The sequence below is a fragment of the Homarus americanus genome, unplaced genomic scaffold (assembly GCF_018991925.1).
Source record: "Homarus americanus isolate GMGI-L3 unplaced genomic scaffold, GMGI_Hamer_2.0 scaffold46197, whole genome shotgun sequence".
Classification (NCBI taxonomy): Eukaryota; Metazoa; Arthropoda; class Malacostraca; order Decapoda; family Nephropidae; genus Homarus; species Homarus americanus.
This window is the reverse complement of record NW_024723050.1, coordinates 5608453-5630828: the sequence shown is the minus strand read 5'-3', so window position 1 is coordinate 5630828 and position 22376 is coordinate 5608453. Positions and strand designations below refer to the sequence as shown.

Below are 22376 nucleotides of genomic sequence, written 5' to 3'. Positions count from 1 at the left end.
TTTTTCATCAGTGCATGTGCCCCAACACTGAATGCAGAGGATGACATCAAGGAGGCCTTCTACACCGACCTCGACAGAGTGCTAACCTCTATCCCCAGAGAAGATGAGGTTGTGCTCCTTGGTGACTTCAGTACCAGAGTTGGCAGAGATGCTGACATTTGGCAGGAAATCATAGGGAGAAATGGACTCGGCAAGTTTAATGCCAACGGCCTACTCCTCCTCAGCAAGTGTGCTGCACACAACCTCACTATTACCAATAACTTGTTTTGGCAGGCCGACAAGTTCAAGGGTTCGTGGCAGAACCCACGATCCAAACACTGCCATCTCATTGACTACATCATTGTCAGAGAAAGAGATCACCATGATGTCCTCATCACCCATGCCATGAGTGGCTCAGACCACTGACTATCGGCTTGTCAGAGCCAAGCTCTCACTTTACGTCGCCCCAAAACGGCGAAGGCAGAAACCCTCTAGAAGAGGTTTTAACACTTAGCGTCTGGAGGATCCAGCGGTAGCACATGCTTTCAGAGAGCAGCTCAAACATGGGCTTATAAGCAACCCGACAATGAACAACCCAAATCTCAGTGCCGAATGGGATATTCTCAACACTGTCATGACAAAAACCTGCAGAGAGATCCTCGGCCAGGTCGAAAGAATACATCAGGACTGGTTTTTGAAAATGACCCGGTAATCAATGTACTCGTCAATGATAAATGTGCTGCTTTAACTGACTGGCAGAACAACCCTCAGTCTCGGACCAAAGCTGATACACCTTCCGCAAGCAGAATGCTGTGGCCCAGCGGGAACTTTGCAATCTAAAGAATGACTGGTTTAAAAATAAAACATGTGAAACACAAAAGTTTACAGATCAGCACAAAATGTGCGAATTTTTCAATTCCACCAAAATATTTTAGGAACCAATCACTCGTGGTGCAGCCCCCCTCTGCTCACCCGATGGTAACTCCATAATTATAGATGAAGGCCTCCTTCAGCACTGGAAAGAGCACTACCATTCACTGCTCAACCAAAACACTGATGTGTATGTCCTGACCACCCAGCAGCAGTAGTAGTAGTAGTAGTAGTAGTAGTAGTAGTAGTAGTAGTAGTAGTAGTAGTAGTAGTAGTAGGGACTAACTAATCCAGAGGAGATTGCTGACTCCGAACATCAAAATTCACTTAAGCTCACGGCAGCCCTCACTGATCACATAATAGCCCAGAATGCAACAGGGGAAGTGGACACCAGCGAAGTTAATAAGATCCGTAGGTCCATTACAACAGATCGGCAGCACTGCCAAAATGACATGTTGCAGCAACTATTGCTGCAGGTTCCAGAAATTTTGACAAAAAAAGTAGCTATAGCGCAGGAGGTGGGCGCCTCGAACTGGTTAACTACGTTACCGATAAGGGCAAATGGTTTCAGCCTTAACAAACAAGAATTTACAGATGCCATTGCTCTAAGGTACGGTTGGCCAGTAGATGGTTTGCCCTCCCAATGCGTGTGTGGCTATTCCTATGATGGCGATCACGCCATGGTTTGCAAGAAGGGGGGCTTCATATGCATGAGGCATGACGAGGTAAGGGATCTCACAGCAAATATGTTGAAGGAAATCTGCCGGGACGTCATGGTAGAACCGACCCTCCTTCCACTGGATGGCGAGATCCTCCAACACAGGACCTCAAACACATCTAACGAAGCCCGTGTGGACGTCAGTGCTCGAGGATTCTGGACGCGGGGACAGCGAGCTTTCTTCGACATCAGGATTTTTGATCCCATGGCCGTTTGTCACCGTAACCTAGCTCTCGATGCTGCGCATAGGAGGAACGAGAACGACAAGAGAAGGGCATATGGGGAGAGAATTCAAAATGTTGATCAAGGCAGCTTCACTCCTCTAGTGTTCACAACCTCTGGTGGGATGGGCCCAAGTGCAAGATGTTTCTACGCCAGACTCGCGGAGCTGATCTCCGAACAGAAGCAGCAGCCCAGAAGTTATGTCACAGCCTGGATGAGATGTCGACTGTCCTTCTCTCTCCTTCGGTCGGCTTTGCTCTGCCTCAGGGGAACGAGAGCTTCTGCCCCTACTCCGACAACTGCTGCAGATATTGTCTATGAGGCTACAGTCACCGAATGCCGCATGGATCTGCGGCTCAACTAATTTAACACAGATAGGATAGCTTCTTATGTATTAGGATATTTAATATTAAGGTAAATAAATGGTGGCGAAGGTGTGGCTATTGGGGGAGGCTGGAGGCCACGTTTAAAAAAAAAAAAAAAAAAAAAAAAGTAGTAGTAGTAGTAGTAGTAGTAGTAGTAATAATAATAATAATAATAATAATAATAATAATAATAATAATAATAATAATAATAATAATAATAATAATAATAATATTAGTAATAATACTAGTAATAATAATAATAATAATAATAATAATAATAATAATAATAATAATAATAATAATAATAATAATAATAATGTCATAGAGTAATCACTTAGTTTGCTGGCCTAATAGCTTACTGGAGTGTCAAAGCTCGAAGATTTACATTAGTATAAGGAAAATAGAGAACTATAAATACAGGTGTCACTTCTTGTCCCTACAGTCAACTGAGAGGAAGTGCAGCTGCCATGAGACGGGTGATCTACCTTTTGTGAGTGTTATTTTTTCATTATATGAGTGATCGTGGCTGATAGCTAATAATAATATTGTCTTGTACTGACATTAGGACAAGGTGAGGTACTGCACGAGTCACATATGAGTGACACACACACACACACTTGACCACCGAAGGGTCAAGACGTACCTGGCGCTCCTCTCAGAGCAGCCAGGTCAACTGTTAAGTTGGCCCATACCAACCCCCTCCCCTGAACCCTCCTCCCCACCGGAATATCAACAAGTTCTCGCCAGAAGTTACAATTTCATTTAGGAAAGGAACGGAACCAGTGTTAAACAGAGGTGAACAGTGGTGAACAGTGCTTAAGTCAGTGAGAACAACTCAACAGTAACAGTCGTACCCAAGTTAACCTTCACACAGTGAGGTCCCAGGTACCAAGTGATAACGGCCCGTGAGACCCAACAACAACCAGAGAAGTGTTAATCCGTCTACGATAGGAAGGCCGAAGACCAAACCTCACTCATATAACACCATCTGTGAGGGAATTACTACACCACGTCAGGCCCCTCATGACACCATCTGTGAGGGAATTACTACACCACGTGATGCCCCTCATAACACCATCTGTGAGGGAGTTACTACACCACGTGAGGCCCCTCATAACACCATCTGTGAGGTAATTACTTCACCACGTCAGGCCCCTCATAACACCATCTGTGAGGGAATTACTACACCACGTGATGCCCCACATAACACCATCTGTGAGGGAATTACTACACCACGTGAGGCCCCTCATAACACCACCTATGAGGTAATTACTACACCACGTGAGGTCCCTCACAACACCATCTGTGAGGTAATTACTACACCACATGAGGTCCCTCATAACACCATCTGTGAGGGAATTGCTACACCACATGAGGCCCCTCATAACACCATCTGCGAGGGAATTACTACACCACGCCAGGTCCCTCATAACACCATCTGAGGGAACTACTACACCACGTGAGTTCCTCCTAACACCATCTGGGAGGGAGTTACTACACTACGAATTTGCTGTTCAACACCTACATTAATCTGTATGTTCACTGTATGTTCCTTTACCTTTCGCTAATGAAGGCTTTTGTTAAACCACCAATGTATGTAATAAGTCATTTATGTCCAATGTATATTTTCAGCCTTCGGGCTGCAGAATTTTTTTTTCAATAAACCGTTAATTATTACACACACACCAGAAGCAGATACGAGTGCATAAATAATAATAATGGTTCCCCCTTGTGTAATGAGAAAGCTAACGCGTTAGCTTTCCCGGACTGTCATTAAAAAATACGACATTTTACCACGTCTTGAGTATAACTATTGTACAACACAGTCTTCAGAAAACAATAAAATTAAGAGAACTGTTATTTGGACACAATACGGAAAGAAGCAGTGAAGAAAATATATAGAAAATTATGGAAAGAAAGACAAAAAAGGAAAAAAGTTAATCATTCAACAATAACTAAAAATAACACAAGCAATCGGGCCCGTTATGAAGATAATTTCTTCCAGACTCTGAGATCACACGAAACAATCAGAGCAGTTCAGCGCTTCTTCTCTCGCGGCTAGGTGTTTGCATATTTGTGCACGAATTTCAGGCTCATTTAATTATTAATTTATGCACTTACAGAACTGTAATCAACTTGTTCACCCTTATTTAAAGTATCTTATGAGTAATGGTATTAAGGTTTCAATCATATTTGAGTAATTATCAATATTGTTGCACCAAAGTCACCAACGGCTAATGAAATCGGAGAGCGGCAAACTTAAAATGGGCGGAGCCAAAACAGGTTTCAACTAGGCGCAATCCTTTGTTTTTAGGTCCTATCCAATATAGGTAGTAGGCAGCTACCAAACAGGGAGGTACTACCGCCTGGTAAGATACTGGAAGCCTAATGTGTTGTCTAATGGTAGACCCTGCTGCCATATGGCATCACGAAAATTGTGACCAGGTTGCTGATCTATCTTTCTGCCTCATTTACATACAATTGCAGGGTCTCAACTGTCTCTCTTACTATTGACAACACCACAAATAAAACAAAACTCATTCTTGATCTGTTTTATTCATTCTATTTTATTCTCCTATGTCAGTTGATACTAATACTGAAGCGGGGCCTTCTCGGATGGGTCCCACTGATCGAGAAGGTTGTGGACCCCAGGGCCGACCTGATCATCATCAAGCTACTGGGGCCTTAACTGACGCCACCGCTGTTGCTGGAGGATCGGCTTTTTTCACACTTCATTTTTCCAACATTCGCGGACTGAGATCCAATTTTTCTTCTGTGGAGCACCACTATCAACCCCTTCCCCCGACCTGTTAGTACTCTCCGAACTTCAACTGAACAAAGCAGCTTCACCCAAACCTTTTCAAGTCTCTAACTACAACCTTTATACCTACTTCCGTTCTTAGGGAGGTGTATGCGCCTACTGCAACACACGTACACCTATAGCCCGACTCACGGATCTTGAATCTCCCCTTTATGATGTCATCTGGCTCAAAATATCTCTACCTACTGTGACTATTTTTCTTTGTTTCCTATACTGTTCTCCCAACTCTACCAACTATTTCGAACTCTTTGACTATCTCACTTCTTGCCATGAGTCGTTGCTATCCACACACCCCAACACCGAGATCCTCTACCTAGGGGATTTCAATGTACATCACAGAGAGTGGCTTGGCTCTGCAAGGGATGACCCAGGTGGCGCTGAGACACACTCTCCTTTTCCTTACTTAATGATTTGGAACACATAATCAAACATCCTACACGCGTTCCTGATCGACACGATCAACTTGCTAACATTCTTGATCTTTGTTTTACCTCTAACCCCTCACACTATTCATACTCAATTTTTGCCCCCTTAGGGTCTTCTGATCACAATCTTATTTCTATTAAATCAAACTGGGCACGACCACCTCCCCCACCCCCCTCTAAACGTCAACTATGGCACTATCGGAGGGCAAGCTGGCAATCCTTGCGAGAATTCTTCACCGACTTTCCTTGGGATGAATGTTGCTTTTCCACTCGGGATGCCTCGGTATGTGCTGACAGCATTGCTGGGGTTATACAAGGCGGTATGAGTGCATTTATCCTATCTTCTACCAAAACTTTCACATTACAATCATGGTTTGATCGCTCCTGCTCTCTTGCTTGCAGGGTGAGAGATAGGGCATATCGAGCTATGAAACTATCTCCTCCTATTACCCACACCTCTTTCATTACTTCTAGGAATCGTTGTAAGGCTATTCTTCGTAGGGCCAAGCGGAATTTTATGAAAAGAAAGACTGCTGTCCTGACTAATTCTTCCTCGAGTAAATCCTTCTGGTCCTTAGCTAAAAACATCTGTAACAACTTCTGCAGGCCTTCTTTTCCTCCCCTCTTCCGTCCCAATAACTCTATAGCCAACTCTCCCCCTGAGAAAGCCAACCTCTTTGGCACCTTATTCTCCTCTAATTCCACCTTAGACGATTCCCACTCTACCCCTCCTACCCCTGCACCTCCTACTGAACCTATGCACTTTCCTATAATCTCCACTCGCAGGGTTGCCGGTGTGTTATCCAGGTTGGATGTGAGTAAGGCGCACGGACCGGACGGAATACCCCCTAGTGTTCTGAGGGAGTGTGCTGAAGCCCTGGCCCCTGTGCTTGCTCGCCTCTTTTGCCTTTGCCTCAAAACCAAAACTTTTCCTTCTTCTTGGAAGCATGCCTTGGTTCAGCCCATCCCGAAGAAGGGTGACCATTCTAATCCCTCTAACTATCGCCCCATTGCCCTAACTTCATCCCTCTCTAAGATTTTCGAAACTATCTTGAACTCCCATTTTCTCTGTCACCTTGAACACCTTTCTCTTTTGTCGGATCACCAGTATGGCTTTCGCCAGGCAAGATCTACTGGTGATCTGCTCTCCTATTGCACCCATCTTTGGTCATGCTCTCTTAGGGATTATGGGGAAACTTTTGTTGTGGCCCTCGACATCTCCAAAGCATTTGACAGGGTATGGCACAAGTCTTTGCTATCTAAACTTCCCTCTTTTGGTTTCTCTCCCCCACTTTGTTCTCTCATCTCTAGCTTCCTTGAGAATCGATCCATGGCAGTTGTTGTCGAGGGATCGATTTCTCGCTCTTTCTCTACCAATAGTGGCGTCCCACAGGGTTCTGTTCTTTCACCAACTCTCTTTCTTCTTTTTATCAATGATTTACTTCACACTACAACTAATTCTATCCATTCTTACGCCGATGATTCTACTCTTCACTCTTCCTCACATTTTCCCCTTCCTCCTAACTCTCAAACTAGATCTGTTTCTAGAACTGATATTACTTCTATCAACGCGGATCTGTGCAGCATCTCTGAATGGGGAGATACAAACTTGGTTGAGTTCAATAGTAACAAAACTCAATATTTACCAATTACACTTTGTAAATTAGACGATCTCCCACCAATTACATTTCAGGAGGCTATCATCCTCCCAAATTCTGAAATAAATATGTTAGACCTCACCATTTCCTCCAATATGTCCTGGAAATCACACGTCCTTAGTATAACTAAAGCTGCCTCCTGAAAGTTGGGAATGCTGTACAGATGCCGCAGCTACTTCACTCCTGAGCAGTTGCGCCAAGTATATAAGGGATTCATTCGTCCTAACTTGGAGTACTGCTCTCATTTCTGGGGTGGTTCTTCTTCTGTCCAACTATTAGATAGGGTGGAATCAAAGGCATTTCGTCTTATTAACTCTTCTCCTTTAGTCGACAATCTCTCTTCCGTTTCTCTTCGCCGCAATGTTGCTTCACTCTCTCTCTTTTACAGGTACTTTAACGGGCAATATTCGGTGGATTTGGCATCCTGTGTACCGCCGGCAAGGCCGTGGGTTCGTAACACACGTCTTGCCCGCGGTGCCCACCATTTCTCTGTGGATGTCGGTCACACGAGAATAACCCGTTATAGTACCTCCTTCTTTCCTCACACAGCCAAACTGTGGAATGCTTTGCCTTCTTCTGTGTTTCCATGCTCTTACAATCTGTCTCACTTTAAAAAGCTGGTTTTCCGGCATCTTCGTGGTGTAGATTAATACAGTATAACCTTTTTTTCTATATTTTCAATTTCTTTCCGTTCTTTTTTTTCGCCCCCAGGCTCCGTTGTGGGTCGTTTGACATGTGCCCGGGTTGGCTAAATCCCGTAAAAAAAAAAAAAAAGTTATACTGTACTGTGTTAATCTACACCACGAAGATGCTGGAAAACCAACTTTTTAAAGTGAGACAGATTGTATAAGTATGGAAACACAGAAGAAGGCAGAGCATTCCAGAGTTTGGCTGTGTGAGGAAAGAAGGAGGTACTATAACGGGTTATTCTCGTGTGACCGACATCCACAAAGAAACGGTGGGCACCGCAGGCAAGACGAGTGTTACGAGCCCATGGCCTTGCCGGCGGTACACAGGATGCCAAATCCACCGAACATTGTCCCACACGGGGTCACGGCTCAAAATTGAAGAAGTCGCAAGTCCAGAAAACTGTGAGGGTGTAGTGGATACTCTCCCCTACAACTGCTGACTGATCACTTGCCGTCTGATACCAGCCAATCAACAGCGAGTTCCACAGACCAGGTCCCACTCGCAGACTGCCCGGTGATTGGCGCCACTCATTTCACACCTCGCTTCTCTGATCCTGGAGATTCGTATAAATACACCTCAGCCTAGCCATGGACATGTTGAGGGGGCGCTTGTGGTAGAAGCGGTACCGCTCTTGCCTCGCAAGCAAGATGTCACGGGTTCGATTCCCGGGCAAGCGAAAGTTGTTTGGACACTCATCCTTGCCCCCTTGGTCCCTGTTCACCTAGCAGTAAAGTAGGTACCTGTTGTAAATCGAAAGGTTGCGAATTCGTATTCAGGGAAAGTTGTTGGAGCTTCTAAACTTGAACTGACACAATCCGGAGGAGTGGTGACCCGAGGATCACACACCCAACACAGACAAAAAACCAAATACGTGCGCTATGCGCTAACCAAATAAACGCAGTCGTGTAAAGCCACGGCACTATCTCTCCCACTACAATTCCCTTCCTAACCTCCTGCTCCTTCCTCTGTCATTTTCCCCGCTCTGGCTTTCGCTACCAACAACTTTTGGAGCTTCTAAACTTGAACGGAGATCAGATCAGTGAGTACTCTCTGACCCTCTCTCACCATGAACGGTTACGAGTTTGACAACGTGGCGCGGATACGTCCGGATACGCCGACCTGCCCCAAGAAATTAAACCTCCTAGTTCTCAAGAAGTTCTTTGAAACTCATGGGATCATGGGGGTCACCAAGGTGGAACGACTGAAGCTCCATGGTGACATCAAGATCACCTTCGCCGAGAAGGGTATGCCCGCACAGCTCGCGGAGATCCCAGACATCAACGGCATTCCAATAAAGATGATTGCCTACAAGTGGGACAACCTGCAGCTGGGAGTAATCTCCCACGCCGAAATTGCCCACGTGGACCAAGCAGAGCTGAGTGAGCTCCTCAAGGGACAACTCCAAGTTGTCAAGAAGCTGTCTGACACCACTGCCCTCATCGGACACCATGCAACCTTACCCAAGGAGGCTCAACTGGCGTGGGTAACTGTGCCAGTCAAGCCCTACTGCAGACCGAAACGCTATTACAAATGCCAGCACTACGGACACACTGTCAACAAGTGTGAGGCGCAGGAGGACACCTGCTCCCTGTCAAACTCAAAATCTCTAAGACCTAACAGCTCTCCTCAGGAAGAATTCCTTGGCTGTGGTCTGTGGTTTCCTGTAAGTAGAGTTGTTAGTGCGTCTTTAACGTCCATTTCACTTTTTCCTGACAAACTCAGTCTCTGATTAGATTATAACAATAGACATAAGAAATTCACCTGACCCGTGACACTGACGTTCACTGTTCAGTGTACAATGACCGAGTTGAATAGAATTTCTGTTGTTGGTGAGATTAGCCTTGCTGGTGTATATGCGTAGGCCGGAACTGCCCCAGGCTCACATATATACTAATGCACAATGAAGAATCACACGCTCGTGACTCTTCCTCAACGCATCTCCAGGTATGTGAACGATTGTTTCCCGCCGCCATGTTAAGTCAGTTTTACTTAGTCGATTTTGTGAATATCAGTGTTCATGTTTTAACATAGTACATAGTGAAATAATCATGTACCAAGTAATTCGAGTAAAGTAAGTGTCGTCTGTATTGCTGCCAGACGTAAAGTTTTGAGTATTTGAGTTAGACATTGACACGCTCATGACTCTTCCGCAATGCATCTCCAGGCACTGTCTGTGTTGGCACACTACCGAGGTTCGGTAGCCGCCTATGGGCAAGATGGTTCTTGAAGGATGTCTTTAATATGGCGGGATAAGAATCCGAGGACAAGATTACCCAGGGAACGCCGTGTGGAGACACTGCACCGAGTCTACCCCCGGGCGCTCCTTGAGAGCGAGCCTCGGCTGTCTGTGGCGTAAGCAACTCCCGCATCTAGTGGACTCGGTCTTGTCCGTTCCACTGACCGTGGTTATATGTAGTGAGCAGTATAGTATCTATGATTGGGGATTAATTAGCAGAAATATACCGTAGTTATCCCAGGTTGAGTATGAAACCCATGAATGTTGGGGTTACTAGTGGTACCGTTGTTATCGGAGTTGAGTCCACCAACCAGGTGTACGACCACTGAGGCTAGTTAAAGTGCCATGTTGTTCATTCCAAACTAACATATGTTTAATAATATCTTAATTTTTGATCTTGTCGGGTGTGTTATATAATCATCTGTATTGACAATGAAGTAATATAATGAGTGTAATGTTGTAATCAAGAAATGAATATTTATTTTGCTATTAATGTAAAGTAAGACTTAAGTGGTCCAGTCTTGTCTGAGTGTAATTAATTAACATCTTGTTCACTCCATATGTTAATAAATATTGGATAAGTAAACTACAAGTATCACCGCTCTATTCCTTCTACCTGTTGGTTCTCAGAAAATAACTATTGTAACTCACATGCCTAGAAGCTCGCTAGCACGCTACCTAACAGTTCAATAAGATATGTTATATTTTAATAAAATTCTGGGTGGTGGCAGGCTGCCGTTGTAAGTAATAAGTGTTATAATAAGAATGACACGGTTCCCAGACTAATCCATGGTTTAGAATATAACTACAACAGGATATAATTGAGAGAAAGTAAGGACATGAAATTCAGAAAAATACAATAATATATATGAAACAATTAAAGAAGTAAAGAAAAGAAAATTAACTTAGAAAATATAAGCAAAGAAATATAAGATAGATACTCATAAGAGAGAGACTCAGAGTAGAAGAATATAAGTATATACATATAGAAAAGAAGAATAAAGAGAATAAATATGAAGTAAGGAAATGGGACCCTTACAACCTAACCTTTAAAAATCCTATAACTTTAAAAAGCTTACCTTACGCATGTTTTCTATGTTCAGAGGAGGGATTCATAAACTCAAAAGCGATTCTTAAATTTTTTATAAGTTAGGAAAGGTTAGGTAAGGTTTTCAAAGGTTTGTTTGTGTTCTTTTTATTAATTTATCCTACATTTTCCTTCTAATGTACTTCAAAGCACAGCCCACTTTGAGCAAGTAATATTGTGGGTAATTTTATTAGTTAAAATACTCGAAAAAGACGTTTTTTTTTTTTTTCAAAAATTTTGTGATATAGTCCAGAATGCGACGTCTAGCTTTATACCTAGGTATGTAAATGCCTAGCATTAACTCGCCAGGCCAACATACAGGCAATTAAAACATCTAATAATTACTTAAATACGTAATATTAGGAGGACACGTCGCTACCTGGCATTTAATTGCAATTCTCAAATCCCCCTCCCGCACCCTCCATCACATGCATTGCTACCGTCATCTCTTGCCCTAGAGCAAGCAGTAAACAAATGTCAACTCTCGAGGGGTGGAAATCGGTGGGATGTCGACGTAGCATGCTGAACCATATTACAAAAACTGTTTTTTAGAAAAAAAACGGCTTTTTGTTCAATCCAGAAAGCGACATCTAGCTTTCATTACCCGAGCAGGAGGTGGAGAGGGAGGTGACATTGCGTATAAGGCTCCGTTAGCTTAAGTCCACATTATAATTATAAACCTTTAGGAACATTTACCGGAAGGTAAAATGTTAATTTACGTATCCCAATTAGGATACTGTACTCACTTTACTCTGATGAGGAAGACGGTCCTGGTTGTGGAGATTGACTAGGTGGGGAGGGGACCCCAGCACCACCACACGTGAAGCATCTTTCAGAGATACATGAAGATAGCTGTTCTGAAAGGTTTTTGAAGATTTCCAAAAGCCCACTTCTTGATCGGACTGAGGTTCATATGTCGCAGAAAGGCCACAGACCCTGCATATATCCTGGTGTCATGTGCCAAAAATTTCTTGCCAGGGTCTGCTTGACTCACTAACCGAGATAAATATTTTGTCATTTGACTAGAAGACAATTTCTTACCATCTTGTGATGAGAATACATAGGGGCCTCGATTAGGGAATCTGGTTCACCATTCTTGAAGATTCCTAACTGGGCACAATATATGAGGAACCCTTGTCTCATCCATTAGCCGATTTATCCTGATAAGTTGAGCTTGAAAATCCTCCCTTTCATTTTGTCTTAGGATCTCCGTAGGAAAAGGGGTGACATATTCCTCAGAAAATACCAATAATGATGGATAATTGATAATTGAAATCAGCTCACTGATTCTCATACCTGTTGCTATTGCTAGAAGGAAGGCTGCCTTCTGGAGCAATCTGTCCAGGTTCAGATTTATATTGCAATTAGTGTACAGCGCACATCATTGTCATCCTTAATATCTCTTTAATTTATATTACGCTACATAACATTCAAATCCACCATGCTTGTAGTGTCACAGAAAACGGGAAACTTTGGTAAAGGATAACTCACCAACTGTACACTTGCAACAAAAAGTATCGGTGCATACTGTAGTGTGAACAATTTGAGACCAGTGACGATAGGTATTGGGAAAGGCGAGTTGTTCCAGCTGTATGTTGGCAACCCTGATTGTCAGCCATATGGCAACACCTAATGGAGGGGGGGGGGGGTTATGAGGATACACTTACCAATCTTCCCGACATATCGCAGGGTATACGTATCGTTTCGGAACTCGTCGCTCTCACCCTGCACCGATACTTTTTGGTGCGAGTGTACATTGTTTTAGACGAATTGTACCAATGTACAGACATATAATATTAAGAGTATGTACTGATAGCATTAAGGAGAACTCAAGATACCTATAGGATGATTGGGAAGGTCCAATTGATACAGACTAGTGTACTATAAGGGATAAGTGTAACTGTGTGTAGACCGTGTCTGAAGATCATCATATTTACGTCAGTGAACAATTAGTAAACATAGCTACCGCAGATATCAGATGAAAATATATGAGAACAATGATCTGGAAAAAGGATACATGTATCAGACCTATGTGAAGTGTTGGAAGTGATCCAGAAACTATGTTTCAAACAGAATATCTTGTATACCTCGGTGTGAGCTTAGTACACCTCGTTACCCCATGTGACGAATAACCACGAACAGTGCAAGGATCAGAGAATCTTATGAATGTGTTCAATGATTGCAACGTGTGAGGGAAGGATCCCTAAATACAGAGTGAAGTGAAGTGGGTATACCCACGCCATGAAACCACGACGCTAGGCTTTTGTTCGGGTTGGCGCCTAGGCCGCCACGGTGCTGAATTAATGTTTTAACCTAATGAATTTCCCCAGGAACTAGCAAATCAGACTCTTACTTTAGTAATTTAGAATTAAGATATATAATTATGAGGCATAAGGTCACAATAGATAGGAAAGTGTATATGTGAGAACCAGAATAATATCAAAGTGAAAATTAAAGTTTGGAAACTGTAGGCCTAGTTCAGTGTGAGACGCCAGGCATCGCCCTCAGTGGCGCCCGGCTTCTCACCAAAATAGGTCAGTAAACTCCATCGTGCTCCATTCAGCCCTAAAAAGACTTATTTAGCATTTTTTACATCTTAAAACCTTGCCTAATGTTATAAAGTGAAGCAATAGTTGCAATAATGCGTGGTGATCAAAGCCCCTCAGGCATTATTCTCAGTGACGCCCGGCTTCTCACCAAAACAGGTACTCGCCCAGAGCATCGGCCAAGCCACCACCACTGCTCCACTGTGAGGAACCAACCGGGTGTGGTGTGTTCTGCTTGTGCCATTATGCTCCCCCACTGTGAATCTGTGGATACCCTACATATCACCACCTAGGATAGGAAAACATAATTGTGTGTTTGAGAAGTTTCGCAGTCGCCACATGGGGCGACCTAAGAATACCAGGCATGGAACCAGTACTGGTATGATTTCCTGGGAAGTATCCCATCTACTTAGCAAGAGTAGAGTGTGCACGAGGTACCTGGTATGTGTACCTAAGCATACCGAGGAGTTCCATACTTGTAGGTGTGGAGTGTACCTGAGATGTGGTGGTATACTCTAACAGGTGGTGCAGTCTGATGTGTTGGGTGTTATGGGAAGAACGAGTGACTGAGGTTAGGAGGTCATTGGTTGTTATGAAGAATGAAGATGATAATAGTAGTTATTTGATGAAAGACGTATACTGATGTGAAGTGTAATGAACATAATAGTGGTTATTCTGATGAAGGAAAAATCTTTTTGTATTGTGACTGGATGCAATATGTTTTTATAAGTAATAAATTAGTTAAGTCATGATTGATGTTTCACCCTTCTTCCCACTTTCAATTTGGTCAATGAGAAACCCAACCCACTGCCCGGCTTGCTCTGCCAGCTACCTAAACAAACTACAGTACATACTTTCCAGGGGGTCTGGTGGCAGCGACCTTAAAATTAAGAGTAGATTTAAGTTATCCACTTAGAATTAGTGACCCCAGAATGGGCAGCATATTAGGCCCCATAAGAAATTTAGTAACTTTACCTAAAGACCAAGGTGGGATTCTCTTAGGCCGAGGGGGTCTCTGAATGAAAAAGGACGATCTTAGCATTTGATAAATTCTTGGGTTCAAAGTTATATTAAAACCCCATGCCAGAGGGTCTGTGGGGTTTTGTGATGTTGGTTCACACTCAGGATGGGTTGGAGAAAGCAAACTTACAATGCGCTCTCTGCATATATATTGTATTGGATGTACAGTGCAGCTTGGTGCTGGGAAGTGGCAGCGTGGTTACAAGCGTGGAGTAGAGAGAGCTGGTTCGGGAGCATGCTCAGAGGAGGTGTTGCTTGCTGCGTGGCTGTAGGTAGAAGAAGGGGCAGGTCACGGCAAGGTGAGGTCTTATAGAGCGGAGGTAGGCGTGGCTTGATAGTTGACCTCCGCTTAATTAGGCAGCGCTAGAAGCCGACCTTAGACCACAAGGCGTAGGCTGAGGAATTCGAAAAGGAGTCGGCTAGTCAGAGACAAACGGCAGTTGTAGTTGTAGGGGAAATATCCACTACAGGTCAACCAATGATGATTTATAAGATGCAATAGTTGGTCCATGAAGGCCTTTAACTCTGAAAAGAAAATATAAAAATTCTAACACCACTGTTTCCAACAATGTGATTGGAGTCGTTAACCTGATAAATTATTGAAAAACTTTCCAAGCTTTCTCATATTGCATAGAAGTTTGGGGTTTATGACCTGCTATCACTTGGTTAACTATATTGTAATTACCCAACAATCTATTTAAACATCTTTTGAGAAACTCCAAGCGTGAAGTGCTAAGGATATCTCAAACTGAGGGTGCAGTACCTGGTCGAGACATCCTTGCTGCAATTGAAGTGGATGCAGGCACCAGTCCAACAGATCGAGACACCATGGTTGTAGGATCCAATATGGTGCAATTAAGATGACCTTTCCTTGGAAGGATCTGAGTTTGTGAACCACTTTGGGCAACATTTTCACAGATAGGAACAGATAGATTGAATTCCAACGGTTCCACTCTATGAGTAGAGCATTTCCTAAAAGATTCGATCGTGCCAGAGATGCATAAGTTGGCATCTTGTGATTGTTTTGTGAGGCAAAGAGATCTATTTGTGGAGTCACAAACCTCCTCACTAGATTCTTGAACTTCGATATCTTTAGGGACCATTCTGTTTCCATAGATACTGGCCTGAGACGGGACAACACATCTGCCCAATTGTTTTGTACTCCCGGTATGTGAGTTGCTTTGAGGTAAAGTGTTTGTGTTACACAAACTTTGAAAATTTTCTTTAACAGTTTTAAAAGGGGCCAAGATCTGGTTGAGCCTTGATGATTGAGACAAAACACTGCCGCTCTGTTGTCCATGGCAAATTGAATCGTCATGTTTTTGAAATTTGGGTTTGCCAACAAAAAGAATAGGACTACTGCTAATTCTTTTATGTTTATGTGTTTGTACCAAAGGGAGTTGCTCCACTTCCCTGCACGGATCTCTCCTTTTGAGGAATGGTATCCCCATCCTATTTCAGACGCGTCCATACAAACGACCAAATCTGTTTGAGGGGGAACCCAGGGAGATGAACCGATTAGATTGTTGAAATTTATCCACCATGACAGACGATTCTTTATCTGAATAGGGAGAGAAGAAGCAATATTTCTGTTTCTGTGAAGCAACTTCGACCCCAGATGAGTTAGTTGCTTCTTCGTTAACTTGCCCAAAGGAACTTCTATGGTGGCAAAATTCAACAGACCCAGTAGTTTTCCCAATCGTGCCAAGAAACCTCTTGCTTTACACAAAAGGCTTCTACTTGGTTTACCACATCTTTTACTTTTGCTCCTGGTAGACTGACTGACTGCTGATTGGTATCCCAATGGAGACCTAACCAATCCAATTTCTGACATGGAATAAGATTTGATTGGACCTGGTTTATTTTTAATCCTAGGTTATGAAATAGTACCAGTGTACGTTGGATCACCCTTTGACAATCTTCAAAAGAGTTTCCCACTATCAGCCAATCGTCTAAATAAGCACAAGTTCTTATGCTCTCCTTCGGAAGGAAATCTCTGGGGATGTTTGCCAGTTTTGTAAACACTTTTGGCGCAATTGTCAGGCCGAATGGCATCACTGTGAATTGATAACTTACATCCCCCACTGCGAACACTAGAAACTTTCTGTACCTGGGAGCAACAGGCATGTGATAATAGGCATCTTCAAGATCCAAGCATTGGGTGGAAGTAGATGCCTCAGATGATCGTAAGCGAGCATCTTGAAACTTTTTTGGGTATTGAACTTGTTCAGGATGGAAAGATCTAAAATCCACCTCAATTTGTCGCTGCCTTTCTTGGAGACCGGGAATAGGCGAGACATGAAACATTTCTCTGACTGCAACAGTTCTATCACACCTCTGTTTAACAGTTGAATTACAAATTCTGTGAGTAAGGGGGTTGGGTTTTTACCCCTTTTTGGTAACACTAAGGGAGGGCGCCTCAACCAAGTCCATGTGAGGCCCCCTTTGATTGTCTTGTACGCCCATATGGAAGAAGTCCACCTGTTTTCCCAACCCCTTAGATGACCCAGCTGTCTGGCTTTATTGGAAAGGGATGGTCGCTGATGTGGTGGAATAAGGTCTCCTTCCACTTCTAAACAAACAGCCACCCCTACTACGTCTTGAAATGTTTCCTCCTCTAAAGTTTCCTCTAGGTTCATAACTGAACCTAGCAGCTGGTCCTGTTCCCTGTTAGACCTTCCTCTTTTAAATTTCCGAAAGGCCTTAGGACTCCTGAAAACAGTAATATGAATAGCTTTCTCAACAGCTGATCTATATTTAACCAATGGTTGTACATCAAACAAAGCAGGAGAAAAAAAGGAAGAACTTAGCAATAAATAAGCACTACCACTTGAAGCATTATTAGTGGCTTGCTTCCTTAGCTGGGCTTTTAGTTTTAGGGCTTTCAACGACATTTCCAAAGATAAGTTGTACAGGGAGTATGGAATCCCTTGTATAGCAGCAGCAAAACATCTGTCTATTTCTGAACTGTCTTCATAGTCCAGCACAAACTTAGTCAATAACTAACACATCGTAATTGTAGACCAAATATCCGCTGCCAACTTCAGAAATTTGAACTCTTCAAGCAACAGTGCAGAAGCAACTGGTGTCAAATTTATTTCATAACTTATATCAGTATATTTTGGTGCCGACAAATACAGTATATGCAAGTAAATCACTGTAGGTGCTCGTGATCCGGGTATTTGCTGATAACCACAAGGAAACAAGAAAACACGAAGTTCCCAAGCGCTTTCGTGTAATTCACATCTTGAGGGGTGAGTACAGACTTAGGAGAAATACATAACAAGGCATAATTATACAGTAGAAGAGAGTGAGATCAAGTCCCTAGGGGACAGTGAGTGTCCACAATGGTCCGGTCACTAGGCGGTGACCCTACTAATCTTCATAAGCACAGCAGCAGTCCGTAGTCAGGTCAGAAGGTAAGATGACCCAACCTTCTCACCTGGTTACAAATCTTCTTAATTACGAAATTATCCAGTTTGTACATACCATTACTCAAATTCATGTTGACGGATTTGGTATGTTTAATGAGACTGGATTCTATAATGCTCCTACTGTCAATTGAATTACAAGGTAATATTGAGGAGGCATTATCCCAGTCAATGCAATGCTTATTATCCCTCAAATGTACAAACAGAGCATTGTATTCCTGGCCTGTCCTAACACTATATTTACGGTATGTTGTTTAAGTCTAGTTACAAGATCTTTACCTGTCTGGCCTAAGTAAAACATATTACATTCCTTGCAAGGAACCTTATAAATGCAGCTGCCTGCATTGTTGGGGGAGTTCTTAATGAACATTTGTTTTACAGTGCATGAGTTTTTAAATGCCACATTAACATTTCAGTTTTCAGTTGTATAGGAAATTGAGAGAAATTTTTGTTAAATGGTAATACTAAGAGATTCTTATTGTCATGGGTTGGCTTAGGATCAGTTCTATAAAAAAGCTTCCTTAGTAATGTTAAGGCATTGTCTATAAAAGATCTAGGGTACTTAAGGTTCAAGCCAATATTATACATATATTTATATTCCTCATCAATGAATTCCGGACTGCATATTCTTAGAGCACGTAAAAACATTGATGAAAATAATGACTGTTTCACTCTGTTATGGTGGGCAGAATAATATCATAAACTGCACAATCAAATGGTGAAAACAGGTTGTCTGAGACACAGCTGCTATGAATTATGCAAGCCAAATGAGGATCTAACTTGGTAAGCCAAGTGGCTCTACATCCTTGATAATCACATGTTGTATGGTCCCCTTGGGTCCTGGGTGAAACTACTACTACTACTGAATTCAAATCCTCTACTGACGGACATTTCCTTGTTTGTAGTGTTTGAGCTGAACTTTCCAGTCCTTGTAGCTCCTCACTCAACACTAGTTCCCCAGGGACAGTTCTATGGTCTCCTCCATCATCTAGCAGTCCAGTAGGTGTTGGCAACATATAAATATTAAACACAACTTCAAATGAGGCGCTCAGCATTAGAAGGGGGTGAAGCGACACCCCGACCAAAATGCGTTTTTGATGGATATCACTCTTTTCACCCTTCCTCTACATGTTGGCGTTGGATGTAACCCTCTAGCTAGAATAGAAATATGGTAGAAAGTCCTTCAAAAATAAGGTGATTTCACCTCAGGTCTGGAGCTATGTATCTGGCTGTGCACTCAGCCAAAGAAGATGGCAACATCCCGTTCAGAGTGAGAGGAGCGCGAGCCAATGACAGCGCGCCTCCCTCGGACCATACCTCGAGGCAGCCAATCACAATGAATTTCCCCTTGCTATGTCACAGCACCTTGGACAATCCATGCGCCCAGAAGATGCCTCCTTGTTAGTTTGGGCGTGTTGTATAACACAAGGAGGTTCAGTGTACTTTCTACTGCTATTTTAGATAACTTTTTGGCGTAACATTGACATTATTCGTGTTCCACTGGTGTGAGAAGTGCTGTGCAATATCTGCCCGATATTAGAGCAAGACTCGAGTGAGGCCAGGCCTTCTGGTGTGGGTTCAGGAGCCTATTATTCCTGATCAAGTGTTTAGTGACGACAGTACTCACTTGGACACCCCAGGAATGCTTGGTGATAGTGATGGTGATTTTGGTATACAGTCGGCCCTTAACATACGCGGGGGTTAGGGCAACAGAGATACCCGTCAATGTTAAGAATCCGCATATTTTTGCTGCCCCCCCCCACCCTAAAAACACCCCTGGCCCCCCATGTCCTTATTTAAGTAAAGAAAAACACTATGTACATGTTTACAAACACTTTATTTAATATTAAAATGCAAAAAGAGCTATAAAAACAATTAATAATGTACTGGCAGGCATCTCCACTTGTCCCTGTTCCCGCCTCCAGAGCGTCACCACTCGTCCCCGCTTTATCCTTACGCCTCCACATCATCACTACTGCCGACAACAAACACAAATGTTTTGTGAATAACTGTACCTCCACTTCCTATGTACAGTACTGAACTGTACTGTGCTGTGCATTTTTACAAACAATAAACATGGCAAGAAAAGCAATATAAAAATTTCACTTTACTGTACCGTACCTATCCTCGGCGACAGGAGGGGGGTCATCGGGGTCATCGTCACTCGTTTCCATAGCTGGTGGTGAAGTGGGGGCGACGGTGGGTTCAGCTGCTTCCTCACTGCCGCCAGTGATGGATGGTGTTGTATCCCTCCTTCGGCAATCAAAGAACATGATGATAGGGAGTTGTTGTCTCTTTTTCATCTCTTCCATGATGTTTTTGTATGGAGCAAAAAGTCATCCATCCCTCGCATGAATTTCAGGGCACGCACCATGGAGGGGTCCATACCACAGGCCAGGTTTTTCAGTGCTTCAATATACCTGGTCATCTCCCCCAAATTCTCCAGCGTTATTTCTTGTAGCTGATGTCAACACAAGCGTGGTTACAGCGAGACTGACTGACTGAGGGAGCGCGGGAACGCAGGGTGGCGTGGCGGGCGATATGTGTGTGTGTGTGTGTGTGTGTGTGTGTGTGTGTGTGTGTGTGTGTGTGTGTGTGTGTGTGTGTGTGTAGTGTGGTGTGGTGTGGTGTGGTGTGGTGTGGTGTGGTGTGGTGTGGTGTGGTGTGGTGTGGAAGGCGGTGTGCAGTGTGTGGTGTCGAGCGCGATTTGAATGTATATTCCTCCGGCGGCAATCCGAGTATTTGCAAATCCGTGTATGTTAAACCCGCGTATGTTAAGGGTCGACTGTACTCATAATACAAAAAGTGACTGCTGTGCATCACAAGACCTTTTTGCAGACTGTGTTCCGGTACAGAGTTACGTGACAAGCACAGACGGCAATAATGACGATGAAAGTGAGTCTAATGGTAACACAAACAGTGACACTAATGTATCACAACAAGAACATGCAGACTGTGAGGAGGTAGAAGTGGACAGTGACAAGACATGCATTAACCTTGATAGTGATGAAAGTGAGCCTGACCCAACGAATGCTAGTGAAAGTGAGCCCATGACTCAATCTTATAATGAAACTGAACTGTTGCCGGCATCAATAATTAAACAATGATTTAGTTGATGAACAATCTGTGTGGCGATATTTAGAGTACAGAGAAAGAATTTGATCAGTACTACCTGATAGATTATGACGATGCCGTTAAAGTTATTGGTGTTAACCTGCAGGAACAATTTATTTGGGTTAGTATTTGTCTTGACCATAGCATTTCGGGTAATACAAAATATCCTTGCGGTGTAACAGAGATTTAGGGCTACATTCAACATCATTCGACATGAGTAAAAAGGTTAGTAACACGGTTAATTATAATAGTAGACCTTTAGCTATTTGCTTATAATGGGGTAGGCCTATTCCATTGAAGCAGTGCATAAACTACTCTCATTTAATAATTATATGGAAAGTGTACTCAATCTACGAAGAATTTGATAGTGTGGCAGTGGTGGAGTTATTTTGAACTGCGGTAGAGTAGGGCCTCGTCTTTCAACCTTGCATATTTGTATGGAGTTGCTGTCGTTTCACTAATAAATCATTTAGGTGTAAATCACTATTCCAATTTTTTTCTTACATTATCCGAGTGCTTCGAACAATCTGCCAGAGAGCATTGTGACAGCACCGAGTATGAATGGCTGTGAGCTCATTCAAGAACCAAGACAAGACTTGACAGCAGGGGCAGATCCAGGAATATCAAAAGGGGGGTCCAAGAAGTTGTGGGCAGGGGAACATGGCGAGCACAGTGAACCCACCCAACTGGGTTTTTTGTTTTAAATCTGACCAATATCATGGGAATTTAGAGGCCATTTTGAAGCCATGTGCACTTGATATTAGGAGACATTCTCAGGTCAATAGTACACTAATTACATTTTACTACTGTATACAAAAACGTCTGAGTACAATACAGCAGTAAAGAAAAAATATTGAATTTTCTGATGAAAAGGGGAATCTGGACCCCCAGAACCCTCTTTGGATCTGCCCCTGCAGAGACATGACCAACTGCCCAAATGGCTAATGAGCCAATGGCAAAGACTGTAAAAGTAAAAAAGCGGATGGAAACCCTGCCTATGAACCGTTACCATGGGAGGGTATGTCCCAAATTATAAACTTCGTCTACAGTTTTGTGTTTATTCAGAACTCCCAAGAAATACTTTGTGAAATATGGAAGATGTTAACTAGAAATTCCTCGGTGAACAAAGTAATGTGTTCCCAGTGAATTTAAATATCAGAGAAGTAATAATCAGTCCTATAATTCTTTAGGTAT

General features: G+C 43.0%; 2 protein-coding genes across 7 annotated transcripts in view; one reads left to right on the top strand and one right to left on the bottom strand.

The window, feature by feature from the left end:
- LOC121863305 (zinc finger MYND domain-containing protein 10-like) overlaps positions 1-22376 on the bottom strand; it is an 89008-nt gene that overhangs the window by 15207 nt on the left and 51425 nt on the right. The window lies entirely within an intron of this gene.
- LOC121863306 (protein VAPYRIN-like) overlaps positions 1-22376 on the top strand; it is a 33792-nt gene that overhangs the window by 1433 nt on the left and 9983 nt on the right. The window contains exons 2-3 of one of the 6 annotated variants that reach the window (XM_042361923.1): positions 2597-2644; positions 9913-10100. The exons of 1 other annotated variant lie outside the window; for it this stretch is intronic. Coding sequence is in view for 1 of the 5 variants with exons in the window: in XM_042361921.1 (XP_042217855.1) it covers positions 2597-2644 (48 nt within the window). In the remaining 4 variants the exon portion in view is untranslated. Of the gene's footprint in view, positions 1-2596; positions 2645-9279; positions 10101-22376 lie in introns of those variants that run through there. 4 more of the 6 variants (XM_042361926.1, XM_042361925.1, XM_042361921.1 and 1 more) reach the window with 4 other exon arrangements.